The 18,104-nt window shown below is 36.6% G+C and overlaps 1 protein-coding gene and 1 long non-coding RNA gene across 2 annotated transcripts; both read right to left on the bottom strand.

Moving 5' to 3' along the window:
- Positions 1-692: 692 nt before the first annotated feature.
- On the bottom strand, positions 693-12,163 carry NAA20 (N(alpha)-acetyltransferase 20, NatB catalytic subunit). The gene is given in 8 exon segments (XM_014539473.1): positions 693-1,198; positions 1,902-2,037; positions 2,040-2,049; positions 8,136-8,202; positions 8,205-8,270; positions 8,947-9,037; positions 11,857-11,925; positions 12,152-12,163. Coding segments are annotated over 8 exon segments (537 nt in total). The 3' UTR covers positions 693-1,112.
- A 2,598-nt stretch (positions 12,164-14,761) lies between these two features.
- Positions 14,762-18,098, bottom strand: LOC106726046. Its single transcript, XR_001362059.1, has 2 exons — positions 15,281-18,098; positions 14,762-15,171 (listed from the first exon to the last, which is right to left on the bottom strand). It is a non-coding gene; the product is annotated as an uncharacterized LOC106726046 (long non-coding RNA).
- Positions 18,099-18,104: the final 6 nt, after the last annotated feature.

An 18,104-nucleotide genomic window follows, 5' to 3' on the forward strand; every position in this document is an offset into this window, starting at 1 on the left:
TGATTTTAATATCCTTTGGCAAAGTGCACAGTGTCAAAGGGTGAGATGAAAACAGGCCAAAATGCTAATAAAAGTGACTGATCATAGAGTCTTGCTAAAATTATGTTTATGTTGCATGTATGCATAAGAAAAAAAAATCTGATCAATGCAAAGTCAACACTTCCTGGGAAGTACCAGAGTGTAATGCATGAAGGAAAAAGTTATTCTCTAACGGTAGAACATAAAGGATTCATTTCTTGTTCACTCTTTCAACACTACCAAAGTAAGTCCTTTCAAAAGTAACAGCTTTTTAGTAATCATTTCTGTGGGATTTTCTTTACTTCTTTTACTCCATGTTTTCAGATATTACAGGTGATGAAAACTACACATGAAAGTATGTTGTTGGCCTATGATCTAGTTACATGGCCTTTAGGATTTAGGTTCTTTTTCCCCTTTAAATAAACCTCAACATCTTTTTATAATTTGAAAGGCATGATTTAAGCAAAATATATATGAGATACGGAAAGGATCTAGAACAGTATGAAAACAATAACTGTGAAGAATTTATTTTGAAATAAGGAAGCTTAAGTATGCTGGTCAGGAACTGTTTCAAGTATGCATTTTAAAAATGTTTTATATATAAATAAATAAGCATCATATCCTAAATGATGCTTTCTCAATCTTTAGTTTTATAAACTTCCAAAAAACATTTATAGAGTCAACAGTGCACTTTATTATACATCTTAGATTTAACATTTCATATATGGTTTTAAAGCTTCAATCAATAGTTCAATACAAAATAAAAAAAATATATATATATGCAGCAGTGGTTCTCAGGCATAGAATTTATGAGGAGATTGGGGCTTTTTTCCCCCTAGCATATAGTGAATATTATGAACTCTGATAGAATGTTTCCATCTGACTTAGCTGCCTTTCTGATTGAATTTTATTACAATGGACAGCTTCAGTAGGTATGATGTTGCTACCTGGAAACAGTAAAATTTAAAACATTTTCTTGAAGTCTTTAAGATCTAAATGAGCACTTTTCTCTAACAGAACTCTAATGCCATCCAATGAAAATAATATTGTCCATAAAATATCTGGAGCATCAACCTAAGAACCACTGCCCATGGTTATTCAATGTCTTCAGGTCTCACAGGATGAGGTAATGGTATGATGGATTTCTTCTCAGTGTCCCTGGAAAGTGCTTTCCTCATATCTGTTAGGAAACAAAATTTAATTAAAGTACCCAAATTTCAATAACTTTATATTAAATTTAAAGTGTACAGGAAAAGTTCCTATAAGAGGTTTTGCCCCTTATCTCCCCTTTCACCATAATCTAAGGCAGCGGTTCTCAACCTGTGGGTTGCGACCCCTTTGGGGGTCGAACGACCCTTTCACAGGGGTCGCCTAAGACCATCGGAAAACACATATATAATTACATATTGTTTTTGTGATTAATCACTATGCTTTAATTATGTTCAATTTGTAACAATGAAATTGGGGGTCATCACAACATGAGGAACTGTATTAAAGGGTCATGGCATTAGGAAGGTTGAGAACCACTGATCTAAGGGAAATGTCTTTATACAAGTGAGACTCAACCACCAGTAACCAGAGGGTAATAACCAAAGCCCAACTGGGATTCAGCTCTTCATACAAATGTTCTTTTGACAGAATCTTAGTAAAGTAACGTAGTAAGACAATAACATAGTAACTAGTCATTGGTTAGTTAATATAAGCTAATTAGTGGTAGGTTCCTAAAAGCAGGTTAAAGGAAATTTAAATATATATTGAATTTAAAATAATAAGTCCAACAAATATGATTCTTTTAAGTTTATTAAAATAATTAGGTATTTCAGTCTGTAGAATGAATGTAAATGTTCAGCTTCCTCTTTGGGATTTTGCCAAAGACAGCTTACCATAAGCATCCTCGTCGGGCTCCCCGTTGCTGGCTGAATAGTACTCTATGACCGTCCTGTATACACTGTAGCCCAGCTGCTTGTACATGTTGACTGCAACTTGGTTAGATACTCTTACAAAGAGATCAACAAAAAAAATCCACCTTTTCTTTTTTTAAAAAGAAAGGAAAATGTTACCACGAGAGAAACCATAGGAAAAAAATAGATACATGTATTTTTAAAAACAATACTTGCTTTTACTTTGACTACTTTTAATAGAATGGCAGTAATAGGACCTTGCAGGTGATTACATCATAAATCAATTTAAAAAAATATATTGCTGAGGATTTATAACAACTATTTCACTGTATAAAAAGATAACTTTCTGTCTGCATACTAATTTCAAAACCTATAGTACATATTTTCTTAAAATATAAAATTTAAAACATTTTTTCCACAATTCTGCTAACTGGCTTAAAAAATTACTGTGTGTTTTATGTCATAGTAATTGACATGCCCATTTTACCAGTTAGTCATACAATACTCAAGTCTATTGCTGGCTCGTCGGGGTGCACACTTCTTCAACTTGTTAAATAATGTCTGTTTCTCAACTTACTGTGCCCCTTAAACTCCCACAGAAATGGGTAAGACTCCAGTACCATACTACCAAGGCTTTTTGCATCAGACATTTTGCTTGAAAATCTTACAGTATAATAATACCTCAGGGATATTAATTGACATTTTGGATTACTAACAAGGCTGAATATATTTTTGCTAGCCATTTAGATTTCTGGTTCTGAAGTCTCTATTGGTCTCTGAAACATTTTTCTTTTTCCTCCCCTATGCTATAGTTTGGTATGCTGGATATTCAACATTGTGTAAAGGATGTAACAAATCTTTGTGTAAAGGATATAACATCTTTTTTCCAATTTGCTATCTTTTTCCAGTTTGTGGCTAGTCTTGTCATTATCTTTATGTATTTTTTGATGAACAAAATTACTTCACTTCAATGAACTTGAATACAGACAGTCCTCGGGTTACGTCGGACTTGACGTACGTCGTTTCGTGGTTACATCGCCATCTCCCATTTATTAAAAAAAAAGTCGTCATTTTGACGTATGTACATATGTGCTTTATGTTTTTTATTTATTTGCCACAAGGTCAGGAATTGTTATCTTTTAAATTTTTTTTACTGTTTCACTTCATTACTGCTGTGTATGTGCTCCATGTGAGTGACGTAGGTGCTTATGTAGGTGAGTTCCGACTTATGGCGAAAATCACGTTATGAGGTGCCGTAGGAACCAATCTCCGACTTAGCCCGAGGACTACTGTATATGAACTTTTCCTTTACAGTTAGCATTTTTTATGGCTTGTTTCAGAAGTTCTTTTCTACCTTGAGCTTAGGGAGACGCTCTCCTGTATTAACTTCAAAGGGCTTGTTAATTTTGCTTTTCACATCTAGGTTTTTAACAAATGTGGAACTGATTTGTATATAGTAAGATGGCAATCTGGGAAGATTTTTTTCCCCATATGGATATCCTATTGTGCCACCACTTTTCACTGAAAAGTGTATCCTTTCATCACTCAAGACAACTGCCTCCTCTGAGGTATGTAAAAATTCATGTATTCCTGGATCTGTTTCTCAAATTCTGTTCCACTGCTCTAGACAACTACACCAGTCCGAACACAGTCTCACTCATTACAGCTTTACTCCAGCCCGAACACACGTGAGTCTTACTCATTACAGGTTAATATCTATGATATCTAAAGGGGCAAATCCACCCATTTTGTTGTTCAGGAATATATTGTCTCTTTTAGGCTCTTAACCATTCCTCTATACCAGTGATTCTCAACCCTCCTAATGCCGCGGCCCTTTAATACAGTTCCTCATGTTGTGGTGACCCCCAGTTTCATTGTTACAAATTGAACATAATTAAAGCATAGTGATTAATCACAAAAACAGTATGTAATTATATATGTGTTTTCTGATGGTCTTAGGCGACCCCTGTGAAGGGGTCGCGACCCACAGGTTGAGAACCGCTGCACTAAACCTTTAGGGAAAAAAATCTAACAAAAGCTGCAAGATCTCTAAAGTTGATAAAACTTTGAGAAACATTAAAGATGATCCATCTAAATAAGTGGTTCCCAACATGGGGCAATTTGATTTTTAAGGAAGGCAATTCGAGAATGAGTTATTAACACTGAATTTTTTGCATTTTTTATGGTTCTAGGGTCCTCATATACAGTATATAAATATATATTGTGACATTTATGCATTTCAGTTCTCTATTATGTTTTGAAACTTTACTATTTTTTAATATCACTTCATATTTTTTTAACAATTTCTTAGTGATTTCTTCCTCAGTACTTCAACTGTCCGTTTGTTCTTTTATTTTTCTTTCATGGATGCAAGTTAATGGCCTTTAGAGTTCACTTTTAATATAATAAGAATTATATGTCACAGAAGGGGCATCAGGATTTTAGAGATGCTTAGGTGGGGTATGGCCAAAAAAAGGTTGGAAACCACTGATCTAAATGCAGAGATAAACCACAGTGCATAAAGGAATTAATATAGTAAACTGGTAATTGGTTCAAGAGCCCATGTAATTGCAGTAAAAATCTCAGGTATTTTTTGTGGGACTTACATTGATTCTGAAACGTATAGAGCGTTTCAACCTGTGGGTCGCGACCCCTTTGGGGGTCAAACGACCCTTTCACAGGGGTCGCCTAAGACCATCAGAAAACACATATATAATTACATACTGTTTTTGTGATTAATCACTATGCTTTAATTATGTTCAATTTGTAACAATGAAATTGGGGGTCACCACAACATGAGGAACTATATTAAAGGGTCGCAGCATTAGGAAGGTTGAGAACCACTGGGGAAAAGATGTTAGTGTCCCTAAAAGTCAGGTATTGCATGTTTTAAAAATTCTTTGAGCACACCAGTGTGCCATTTTTAACATCAGTATAAAGTTCAGTTGATTTCTATACAAATGATAAGATTTAGAAAAAGATGCCATTTGCAGTGGCATCAAAATGCACTTGTCAAAAAACAACAGCCAACACAACTATAGCCATCTGGTGTAAATGAATCAAAATCACACTTTTTTTGTCAGATCGGCAAAATTATTTTGGTGTGCCACAGAATTTTAGTAGTTAATGTGTGCCACGAAATGAAAAAGGTTGAAAATCACTGGTCTAAACATTTACTTGTAGCTTCTTAATGAGTTTCCTATCTGCCCAATCTTATCTTTGCAAAGTAAGTTTGTTTTTTCCAATCCTCTTATTTTTTCTTGGTTTACTGGTGCTGTCTAGTATTTCCAATATATTACTAAAGAGGGGCTAACTATAGGTGTCTTTATCTTGTCCAAGATTTTAAAAGGAAAGCATGCATCACCACCAATATTTACCACAGGTTTTTCGCAGATACTCTTTTCAGTTTAAGGAAGTTCTCTCCTATTTCCTAGTTTGATCAAGTTTTTAATCACGAATGAATACTGAATTTTATCAATGCATTTTTTGCATTTACTTAAATAATAGTTCTCCTTTAATCTATTACAGTGGTGGAATATACTTACAGATTTTCTAATGTTAAAAATAACCTTCCCTTGATATAGCATCCTCTTTATGAATTGCTGAATCCATTTTACTAAGATTTTACTGGGATTTCTGCATGTATAATGAGATTTCCCTCAAATTTCCTTTCTAATTCTTGTCAGATTTTATTATCAGGGTTATCCTAGCCTTAAAAAAAAGAAGTTGAAGAATGTTCCCTCTTTGTGGAAAAGTGAACTTACAGTCATTATTTCTTAATTAGAATGGTAAAAATTTTTGCCAGAAAAGCCAGTATTCTATGTGGAAAGATTTTTGGCTGATTGAAATTCTTGAAGTCAGAGGTCAGCTCACAACTTATTTTTTGTTGCTCTCGAACTAAGAATGTTTTTTATAATTTTAAAGGATTGTTACATACACACACACACAAACACATAGTAGAGACCTTAGGTAGCCCACAACGCCTAAATATTTACTATTTGGCCCAGAAAAAATTTGTTGACCCCTGTTCTATATCCTTAATTTGTCTGATTGGCCTAGTAATTAGAAAGACACATCTCCCATTATGGTGATGATTTGTCTATTTCTTAGTATAGTTTTGCCAAGTGGTGCATTTTTACATTGAATATATCATTGAGTATGTAAATTTTTTTATTACATCTTCCTGATGGACTAAATCTTTTATCAATATGCAATGACTCTTTTTAAGCTGGTAATTATTGAACTATACTGTGACAACTGTTCATTTAAGTATACCAACTGTCTTGATTAGAATTTTTATAATTTTAAAAATTACTTTCAATCTTTCTATATCTAATCTTTACATATATTTCTTGTAAATAGTCCTAACAGTCTCCTTTTTTTTCAATTTTATTTTACTTTTCAATTTTTTTTCATAACACAACATGAGATCTTAATAAATTGTAAACGTACAATACATTATTGCTGACTACAGGTACAATGCTGTATAGCAGACTCGAGCTTTTTCATCTTGTTTAACTGAAACTTTATGCTGATTATTAACTCCCTACTTCCCCATACACCCAGCCCTTGGCCACCACCATTCCACTCTTTGATTCTATGAATTTATTTTAGATACCTCATGTAAGTGGGATCATGCAGTATTTGTCTTTCTGTAACTAGCTTATTTCACTTAGCATAATGTCCTTTTAATTGGACTCATTAATCTATTGACGTTTACTGTTGTAATTAGTGAAAATATTTGATTCACAGCTATCATCTTAATTCATGCTTTTTATTTATTTTGTCATTTTAATTTCCTTTTTCTTTCTTTTAAAATGATTTGTCATTCTGTTTTTTCCCTACTTGTTTGTTTTGAAGTTACATACTGTTTCTATTTTTAATGTATACATGTATACACATGTATAGATGTATGGATGGATATTGGTATATACACACACATCCATACAAATAAAGATTACTTAAATCTTAGGTATTCTTAAAGACTAGAGTTCATTTCCTTTTTGGCTAACACCATTTCCTCTCTTCTCTGAATGAGCTCGAGTTCCTCTTGCCACCACTTCGGCTAGGAGCATTTTTAAGCCTGGGTTATTTTAAAACTTATATTTATTAATTCCGTTAATTAAGTGTAAAGCCTCGAGTGCTTCTCAGCAGCTATTCCCTTTCCTATATACTTTTAAGTATTTAGAGTAAAGGAAAAAATGGCAGCTTGGCAACTGGTTAAACTTTATACACACATCTCATATCTATTCTAGAATGGGCTGGCAGGAAGGGTTTTCTCTTTACTCTATTACTTTCATCTCACTTAATGAGGATGTTTAACATATACAATAGGTCTTTTTTAAAAAGCCATAATGTTGGCAGTTCCCCAAACTGCTCCAGGGCGCCCCAGTGTGCCCAAAACTCAGAGGTGCTGCAGGGTATTTCAAATGTTCGAAAACACAGACAAACCTTACATATCAGACACTAACAAACCACTATTTTGATGTAATCGAGAATACAACATTATATCATGTTACATCCCTTTTGATGACTACCTTTATGAGGCCAGATTTTGGGCAGTTCCTATGATTAAAAAAATAAAGTACCACATGAAAACCAATGTGAAACAGGAATGCGGGTGGTTGTATCAATCCATTTCCAGGGTTTGAAAAGGAATACAATACCCAACAAGAGCACACATCTCATTAGTCGATAACCACAATTATTTAACAATGAAATAAAAATATTTTTTCTTTCAGTTTACTTTTTTTCTAAATAGCTACTAGGTTGTTAGGCCATAAATACTTATTAATCAGGGCATAACTGCTTAAGACTAAACTGTTTTCCGTTTGGTCAAGGGCACTGTGAAAAAATCATTATGATGCCAAGGGCAATGTTAACAAAGAATATGGGAATATCTCCCATAGTGGCAAGAGTAGTAAAAAAAACAAACAAACTTTGAGGGCTAGTATTTGATTCCACGAATTACCCAGCTTGTAAGCCTGTGGCAAGTCACTTATTTTGCTTTAATGTTCCTCAGTGGCAAAATAGGGACAATGCCATTCTGAATATGTTACAGAATTGTTGTAAGGGCTACTGGAGGCTAAAAATGAAACTTCTGTAAGTTGTAATGCATTATATTTACTCAGCCTAAAGGGAAAAAGTCTTATAAATGTTCACAGAGAAAAATCAAATGATCAGGGTTCATAAATTATTAGAAAAATAGGACCTCACCTTTCTGAGATTTCCTCTAATAACTCCATAAGTTTAGCAGCCAAACCAAGGCGTGGAAATTCTGGGCAACAGACAGAGCTGTGACATGCCCATGCCATTCTTCCCTAGCAACTGAGCCTTCTGCTTTACCCATAACTGCCAACAAAAGATTGCATTCATTAATAAACACAGGGGTTTACACATAAATATAGAATTACTGTTTGGTACATTTTTATTATAAAGGAAACTAATGACAAACCTTTAGTTTTTAAATCTTAAAGTCATCTACTTAATGGTTAATAGTGCTTTTATCTGAATTTCACTTATAAATGTCATGCTAAATCTAGTTGTAGAATCAGAATTAGAAAGTTTTTTTTAAAGGAATGATATACTAAAAACAACTAATTTTGAACACAGAATCAGAATGTGTATTTTTAAAAATATCTATATTTCACATAGGTATATGTGTGGGTATGTGTATATGTATACATAACTGAGACAATCAATAGCTAAGTTTTTGTTAATAATGCTACTCAATGAAGATGCTACAATCCTTGTATTATGTACCAAATAAACTATGTAGAAACTTAACATATATATAGTTTGAAAGATCCAAGAAGACTGAGACCCTGTTTGGTTGGTTCACTGCTGTAACAGCTGGACCTAGCACAATGCCTAACGTAGAAGGGATCACTGAGTTTCTAATGGTTAAAAGGAAAGAAATTATAGACATCGTGATTATACTTTCAATTCTTTATCATTCTAAACCAGTTTAAACCCATATTAAAATCTTAACTCCTATCCAAAACAGTACTGGTGGCATTATACTTACTATAGCCCATTAACTCTCCACCAGGTGCCTCTGCAACAATGAAATACTCTGGCCAATGGGCAAGATACTGTAAATAAAAAGGAATCCCATACTAGAGTCTTGTTAAGGAGTGTGAAGAATGACGGGCAGTAACAAGTTCTTCATAAAAGGGATAAAGTTCCCCTTAATAAGTATGTTGTTGCTTTATCCCCAGCTCTATATATGTATGTTTTCTATAATCATATCATTACAGGAAATATTTAGATTAGCACTAATTTTTTAACAATGTACCTGAACATACCACCTCAAATGTGAATGGAAACCACACCATCTAACAGAAAACTGAACGATGACTCATTGTATCTAAATCTCTGTATCGCACTTAGCCTCACCGGATATTCTTATTTGTTTACAATCTGTCTCCCCTTAAAACTATGAGTAATGTTTACTGTATCCCTGGCACTTCATACATAGATGCTCAGTATGTTTATTTTTCCATAATTGCACTGGAAAATTAATGACTACTTTAGCTTCAACTAAGAGACTGTGAAAGTAACTTTAAAACGAAGTACTTTGTAGTTTTTTATTTGGTACATTATGAACTGGTGTAAATTTGTACAGTTCATGTGTATCAATTGTGGCAGAGGTGTACAGATTTCTATATTTTTGGATGAGAAATTTCTTCTCTATAATAAACTGTTTATTTCTCCTTAATGTCAGCTTGCTGATACAATTCCATGAAGGGACATCATCGATCATATATATATTTTAAGTTCCTGGAAAACGTGTTTAGTAAATTCTTCAAACTCTCCTCTGAAGGACAAGCTTTATTTTCAATACTCTTCAAACTTAACCCCTAAAATGACAGGCCAGTCAGTCTTCCTACCATGCAGCCTTAAAACACACCATAACTGTCTCCTCCAATGTGCCCACTCATCAACCACTAGGAGTTGGTAGGTGCCTTTCAAATATGGCTTCACCTAGATTATGAGACTTTTACTGTAAACTTTTCAGGTAACTGGAAACCACGTTAAGTTGATATGCATCCTAATACTTCCCTTATTTTATGGTGAAAATTTGTGTCATTCAAAATTCTTCAAAATCCTTTTACTATTTTTAAACATGGAAAGGTCTTTAATAGGTCATAGTTTTTAAAATATAAATGAAAACTTCAGAGTCTCTGTTTTTGGTTTTTCCACTCAACTCTGTTTTTGATACGTAGCCCATTAAAACTAAAAATAGTAAAACTACCTACCATTAGTTTTTACTGCTGTATAGTGTTCCACTGTGTGAAAAGACAATTTAAATATACTATCTCTTGACAGTGGATGTTTGGGTTGTTTCCACATTCTCAAACTTTTTAAAATACTTTATGAATAGAGATTAATTTATTTAGTCATTTCCTTATCGTTGTGAATGAATGTTATCCCCAATTTTTAATAACAGCAATAAATATTTTTGTAATGACATAACTAAGGGGTTAACAAACATTTTCTGTAAAGGGCCAGATAGTAAATATTCTAGGCTGTGTGGTCCATATGGTCTCTGTTGCAACTACTCAAACTGTGAAGGCCATGGAAAAGACCATATGTAATAGAAAATTACTCAGTATATCTGTGTCCCAGTAAAACTATTTATAAAAACAGGCAGTGTGCAAACTTCGCTCTTGCACCTTAGTTTGTCATGCCCTGACATAACTGCCTCTGTTGCTTATTATTTTCTGCTTCTAGGAATTGGAATTACTAAGAATTACATTGCCACCCTAGCCGGTTTGGCTCAATGGATAGAGCATCGGCCTGTGGACTGAAGGGTCCCGGGTTTGATTTGGGTCAAGGGCACATGCCAGGATTGAGGGCTCGATCCCCAGTGTGGGGCATGCAGGAGGCAGCCAGTCAATGATTCTCTCTCATCATTGATGTTTCTCTCCCTTCCTCTCTGAAATCAATAAAATAAAATAAATTACACTGCTAAAGTGACTTCCAAAAAATTCTTGCAGTTTATACCATCACTAGCAATTTATGAGAATGTTCCTATAACCTCACCCTCATCAGCACTGAGTTTTATCTTTTTTTAATTCTAGATATTTTGATAAGTAAAACATCACATTTTATTTTGGTTGTAATTCACGTCTTCTGACTGGTAAGACTGAACTAATATGTTCACTAGCCTCTTATACTGAATTATCAGTTAATATCCCCCCCCCCCCCCGGCAATGGACATGGATAATCCAGAAATCCAACTTTGTGTTTTAAGCCACTCGGGATGTGGGGGTTGTCTGTTAGTGCAACATAATCCAGATAGATACTGCTCATTGTTACCCCAAATCCTCTCTTCACTTTAGTAATAAGCCCCAATTTAAAGTAGGCACATTCTGGGATTCTTACAGCTACGTAAGTGAGGCAGGTGCTGATCAACGAGATACAGCGAACAATATTTTTACCTTCCCCTCTGTTGATCCTTCTGCCAGCAACATGGATGTGATGCTGTCTGCTCTGGCAGCCATGGAATAGGAAGGCCAAGGCCACCCTGGGAATGGCAGAGTGGTTCAAGTGCAGAACCTGGTCACTGGTGACTACATGGAACCACCACCTGCCCTAGACTGCTCATTTCCAGACTTCATTCAGAACACACAGAAATAACCCATCTTGCTGAACTCACTACTTTCTGTTGTGTACACCCATACTACTGAGGGGAAGCTGGGCAGGGTAGCTGTATTGTTACAGATTTATGAGGTCACTATATTAGCAACTTGTTAGGCAGGTTTAAGACAAATCTTCCCAGTTTATTTAAATTGCTTACAATGTTGTTTATGATGTTTCCAGATCTAAAGGTTTTAAAGTTTTTCAGTACTAGTCTATTTTTTTCCTTTGTTTCTCTATTTTCCTTTTAGTAAGCCTTCATTTAACTTTTTTTTTTTTAAAAAAAGGATACAGTTTCTGTAAGTGGATCCAAGTTACTGAAAAAAATGAGAAAAGACAGTAGTAAGCAGTGTTTACAAAACTAGTTTAAATAAGCCCATTAAAACTAAAAATAATATGCACAAGGAAATCAAAACATGCAAAATCCACTTTAAAACCAACTTTAGGGCTCAGGAGGATGGTTTAAATTACCTAACGGCCATACTGCAAAATGATAGTTGCAAAAATGTTATTGTGGTGAGAACTTTTAAGATCTACTCGCTTAGCAATTTTTAAGTATGCAATACAATATCATTAGTTATACTCACCATACTATCCATTATATACCCATGACTTATTTATTTTATAACTGGAAGTTTTGTACCTTTTAACCCATTTCACATGAATAAACGTTTTTAAAAATTTGTATGTAACCACAAAAGACCCCAAATAGCCAAAGTAACCCTGTGACAAATTAACAAAGCTGGAAGTATCACACTTTCTGACTTCAAACAATACTATGAAACTATAATAATCAAAATAGTATGGTATGTGCAGAAACATAGATACATAGACCAATGGAAGAGAACTGAGAGCCCAGAAATAGACCCAGACAGACAGACAGACACACACACACACACACACACACACACACTAGAGGACCGGTGCACGAAATTCATGCACTTCAGGTGGGATGCGGGATGTTGGCCAGCCTGGGAGGGACCGCGGGAGGGCTCCGAGGCCTGTCCAGCCCATCTCGCTCAGTCCTGAGCAGCCAGACCCCAACAGCAAGCTAACCTACTAGTTGGAGCATCTACCTCCTGGTGGTCAGTGCATGTTATAGCAAGAAGTTGAGCAGCCTTAGCATATCATTAGCATTTTATGCTTTGATTGGTTGAATGGCCGACCAGATGACTGGACACTTAGCATATTAGGCCTTTATTATATAGGATAGCCATTCTTATAAGTGTGAGGTGACAACTCACTGTGGTTTTAATTTGCATTTTTCTGATGATTAGTAACATTGAGCATCTTTTCATATGTCTTTGGCCATCTGTATGTCCTCTTTGGAAAAGTGTCTATTCAGGTCCTTTACTAATTTTTGACAAAGGAGCCAAGAATATACAATGGAAAAAGAAATGGTGTTGGGAAAACTGAACAGCCATATGCAAAAGAATGAAAGAAACTAAACTATCTTATACCATACACAAAATTAATCAAAATGGATTAAAGATTTGAATGTAATACCTGAAATAATAAAATACATAGAAGAATACATAGGCACTAAATTTATGGACATTGGTCTCAGAAATGTTTTTCTGAATTTGATCCCAAATGCAAGTGAAATAAAGCAGAAAGAAATCACCTCACACCTGTAAGAATGCCTATTATAAAAAAGACAAAAAATATATGTTGGATGATATAGAGAAGAGGAAACCCTTGTATACTGTAGGTGGGAAGGTAAATTAGTACAGTTACTATAGAAAACAAAAAAAAATCCTCAAAAAAACTAAGAATAGAACTATCAAATGATCCAGCAATTATTCTTCTGGGTGTTTATCCAAAAAATATGAAAATACTTCTGCATTAAGATATATGTGCCTCTACTTTCAATGCAGCATTATTTACAATAGCTAAGACATGAAAACAACCTAAGTATCCACTGATGAATGCTTGGACAAAGGTGATGTGGTATATATGTAAAATGGAATACTATTCATCTTAAAGAAATGAAATACTGCCATTTGTGACAACATAGATGAACTCTTGAGAATATTATGCTAAATGAAGTAAGTCAGAATATCACAGATATAGATAACAGAATGGTGGTTATCAGGAGAAGTGGTATGGGGTGATTGTGAAGTGGATAAAGGGGGTCAAACATATGGTTAACAGAAGGAAACTACACTTCAGATGGGGAGCACACCATAGAATACACAGGTGTCAAATGCTGTACACCTGAAAGTTATGTAATCTTATTAACCAATGTTACCCCAATAAATTTTTTTTTAAGTAAAATCAAGTTAAAATGAACACCAAAGCCTAAACGTAGAAAAGAGGTCTTTCAGGCATGATCAGTCCCTCTCTTGGTGGGAGGGTGAATAAAAACACTGACCACTTTGGTTTTGCTGCTGTGTAGAAAGACCCTTGTTATAAATATGAACACTGCTTATGGGAAAGGGAGAGTAATACCAACTGCCTGTTATGGGCTGACGCTGTGCTCAGCACTTTCTCTGAAAGGTAACAATGAACTTTTTCATTAAAAACCATCAATTAGAAGACAGACATTTATTATACTGATAATAGACTTAATGATCAAATTACTAGAGCAATAAATTTTTAAAAGCCATTTTTCTTGTATTTTTCTGTATGAACTTGCCAATATCATTAACACCGAGAACTGTAAAGTAGGAAGAAAGTGATGTTCAGTTGTGGTGTTACCTGAACTAGCAGTGTGAAGGCAAGTACAATCAGCCAAACTCTAGGGACTAGGATGGTGTTGCTTTGGGAGTATCCACACTTACATTCTTCATATATAATTATATTGCTAAAGATATGTTACCCCAATAAATTTTTTTTTAAGTAAAATCAAGTTAAAATGAACACCAAAGCCTAAACGTAGAAAAGAGGTCTTTCAGGCATGATCAGTCCCTCTCTTGGTGGGAGGGTGAATAAAAACACTGACCACTTTGGTTTTGCTGCTGTGTAGAAAGACCCTTGTTATAAATATGAACACTGCTTATGGGAAAGGGAGAGTAATACCAACTGCCTGTTATGGGCTGACGCTGTGCTCAGCACTTTCTCTGAAAGGTAACAATGAACTTTTTCATTAAAAACCATCAATTAGAAGACAGACATTTATTATACTGATAATAGACTTAATGATCAAATTACTAGAGCAATAAATTTTTAAAAGCCATTTTTCTTGTATTTTTCTGTATGAACTTGCCAATATCATTAACACCGAGAACTGTAAAGTAGGAAGAAAGTGATGTTCAGTTGTGGTGTTACCTGAACTAGCAGTGTGAAGGCAAGTACAATCAGCCAAACTCTAGGGACTAGGATGGTGTTGCTTTGGGAGTATCCACACTTACATTCTTCATATATAATTATATTGCTAAAGATAAATTATTATTGCACCATTTATTATCAATAATGCATTTCCCCAGACCTACCATAAAGTTGTGTAATGTATTTGAAAAAAATAAAAGGTCGTGATAAGAATGGCACTGTTTTAACAATTTTACAGATCTTTTTAATGTCTGGCCTAATAGAAGACAGGATTCTCATATCTGTCTGTTATACTTGCTGTTGTAAGATCACACATCTGGAAAACTCCACTATGCACCTGTGAGAGAATGTGTGTGCAAAAGGCAAAAAACCATCTTAGTGTTATCATGAAAATAGCTCTGACCTTGCAGAGCCCCAAAACAATCTTGAGGGGCCCCGGTGCACACCTGGAGAATCACTTGCTCTAACACATTCTCTCCTCTTGCCTCAACTCTCGAACAGGCCACCCCCTCCTGGATCTCAGCTGCTTCCTATTTCACAAAGAAAATACAACAGCAAGAAAAAAGCTTCAGCAAGTTCCCTCCGCTGAACTCTTACTCTACTTGTTCTCCTGTGACCATGCTTAGAGTTCTGTTAAGCAGACCCCATTACCTCGCACTTCCCGGGACCCTGCTCCTGCAATTCCCCACTCCCTCTGGAAGAAGTGTACAAACCTACTTCACAGTTAGCCATCAGCAGCTCTTGACATAGTCCCCCACTCCCTCCACCTGAAGTACTCCCCTTGCTCAGCTTCTACGATCCCACCGTCAGGTTTTCCTCCCACCGCACTGGGCCACTAGGTCTGCTCTCTTAACACTTGATGCCCTAGGGCACCATCCCTGAGCCTCCTTTTTCTATCTACACTCACTCCAGCACTTACATCACTAGCCTCCTGGTTTCAATACCATCTACAGAGTGTTAACCCCCCAAATTTCTATCTTTAGCCCAAATCTAAACTTGAGACTTGCATGCCCAGCTGCCTACCTGAGTTCTCCACCTGGTATCTCAGTGCACTTGACAGAGAATCCCAAATCCTATGATGGCCTCTCCAAGATGTAGCCCTTTGACTGTGACCGCGTCCCCTCACCCTCCCACTCACTCTGCTCTAGCCACACTGGACCCCTTCTGTCTGAAACGTATCTGTGCACTTACTATTCTCTCTGCCTGCAAGTTCCCCTGACCCTAACATTCACGTGACTCACCGCCTCTCCCCTAGGTATTTCTCAGTGACACCTTCCCTAACATGCTACCTAAAGTTGAATCCTCACTCACCTCCTATTTCCCTTTACTGCTCTCATATCTCCTTAGTACTGAACACTAAGTTCTGCATGTATTTTCTTATTTTGTTTTCCCCTCTAAAATGTAAATTCCCTAAAGATAGTATTTTATCCTGTTTCATTCACTAGTATGGTTCCATAAGTAGGTATGCAGATAATTTTCTAAGGATAAACTATTTGTTAAGTTAATTCTAATGTTTCTACATCCACTGCTTCTTTCAGTTCTTGCTGCAACACCTACTCCTGTGATTCTCAGAGTTCTCTACCCAAGTGCCCTAATCAAAGTGAGAAAGAGGAGAAAATGGGAAGGAAGAGGAGCTCCTTTAGTGACGTACAATGAAAGGCCATATTAAGCTGAATGAGTCTTTGAAATCTAATGTCTTATTGCACATCTCATGCTTATTTATAACAATGAACTTTTTCATTAAAAACCAATTAGAAGACATTTATTATATTAATAATAGACTTAATGATCAAATTACTTCACTAGAGCAATAAATTTTGTAAAATGGAATACTATTCCTCTTAAAGAAATGAAATACTGCCATTTGTGACAACCTAGATGAACTCTTGAGAATATTACGCTAAATGAAATAAAAGTCAGAATATCACAGATATAGATAACAGAACGATGGTTATCAGAGGATAACCATCCCTCTACTCAACTCATCTTCACATAAAACAGTGCTGTCCCTTCCCAGATTTTCAGTTAAAACTGATTCTCCAAGAGGCGTTGCCTTTGCTGTTTTTGAAGTTTCAAGGCACACTGTCACCTCCCAGGCCTGAACCACCCAAACCCACACCTTTGTTGAGCTGTCACCTCTGGGCCATTGCCAAGACCTCCTATATGGCTTACCTGCCTGGTATACCTCCTCTATTCCACACAGCTCTGTGTTGAAGAGCTCCGGCTTCAGAGCAGTGGTTCTCAAACACCTGAGAATTTGCATTTCTAAAACGTTCCCAATGGTCAGGGACCACTCTTTAAGAACCACCGCTGTAGCCAATCTCCTTGGATTAATTAGACTCCTTGTTTGACTCGCTCTCACTGCAAGGCCCTCACACCTGGGACAATTCGCTTGCTCTCAGTACCTCAGTTTGCTCATACATAAAATGGGGGTAATGAGACCACCTACTCAGAGAACAGTGAGGATTAAATGCTACTGCAGTGCCAGCGCTGGGATCAGCGAGAGCTCCACACAAACTGCCTCCGTTATGCCGCTTCAAACAGAACCTCCTTCCAACAGGATCAAGTGTAAGCCCGTCAACAATGGAGAAGTCCTTTCACCCTTTCTCTCTGGCTACTTAGTTACAGACCCACCACTGCAGGCACAGCACACTCGTCTCCAAGGCGACCCGCGACGCCTCGAGCTTTCCCACCTTAACTCCCTCTCCCTTCTCCGGAGCTTCCTTCTTCATCATTATCAACATTTTCTTCATCTTTCAAACGTGGATGGGGGATTAGTGGGTGGAGGGATGGATGAATGTGGGATAAACGGAAAGATGACGGGATGGATGTCGCAAATGGAGCCAATGTAGCAACATGTGTTCACTGTAGAATCCTGCTGATGTGCCCACACAGGTGTTCGAGGTAAAACTGTCAACTCTTTAAATGTTCACAAATTCAAAAATAACAAAACATGTTTTGTTCGGGGGGTGGTGGGGGGTATAGTACCTGCAAGTCGCCTATCCTGACAACTCGGACTGAAAGAAACTGCCCCACGTGGGCCTGCACCAGCATGCCCCGCCCTGCCGCTGCACAGCAGAAGCAAGGTGGGGGCGCCGCTCCAGGAACCCGGACAAAACCAAGCCCCGACCGCACTGCGGGAGGAACCGCTGCGGGGCCTGGTCACCTCGTCATTTCATCCTTTAAAGTTACCCGCCTCCACCCGGGGGGCTGCATCAGACACTTCGCTATCAGCTGCTGACCTCGCCGCGACCTCCAGGCCAGGACTTT

This window comes from Myotis brandtii, unplaced genomic scaffold, assembly GCF_000412655.1.
Source record: "Myotis brandtii unplaced genomic scaffold, ASM41265v1 scaffold217, whole genome shotgun sequence".
Taxonomy (NCBI): Eukaryota; Metazoa; Chordata; class Mammalia; order Chiroptera; family Vespertilionidae; genus Myotis; species Myotis brandtii.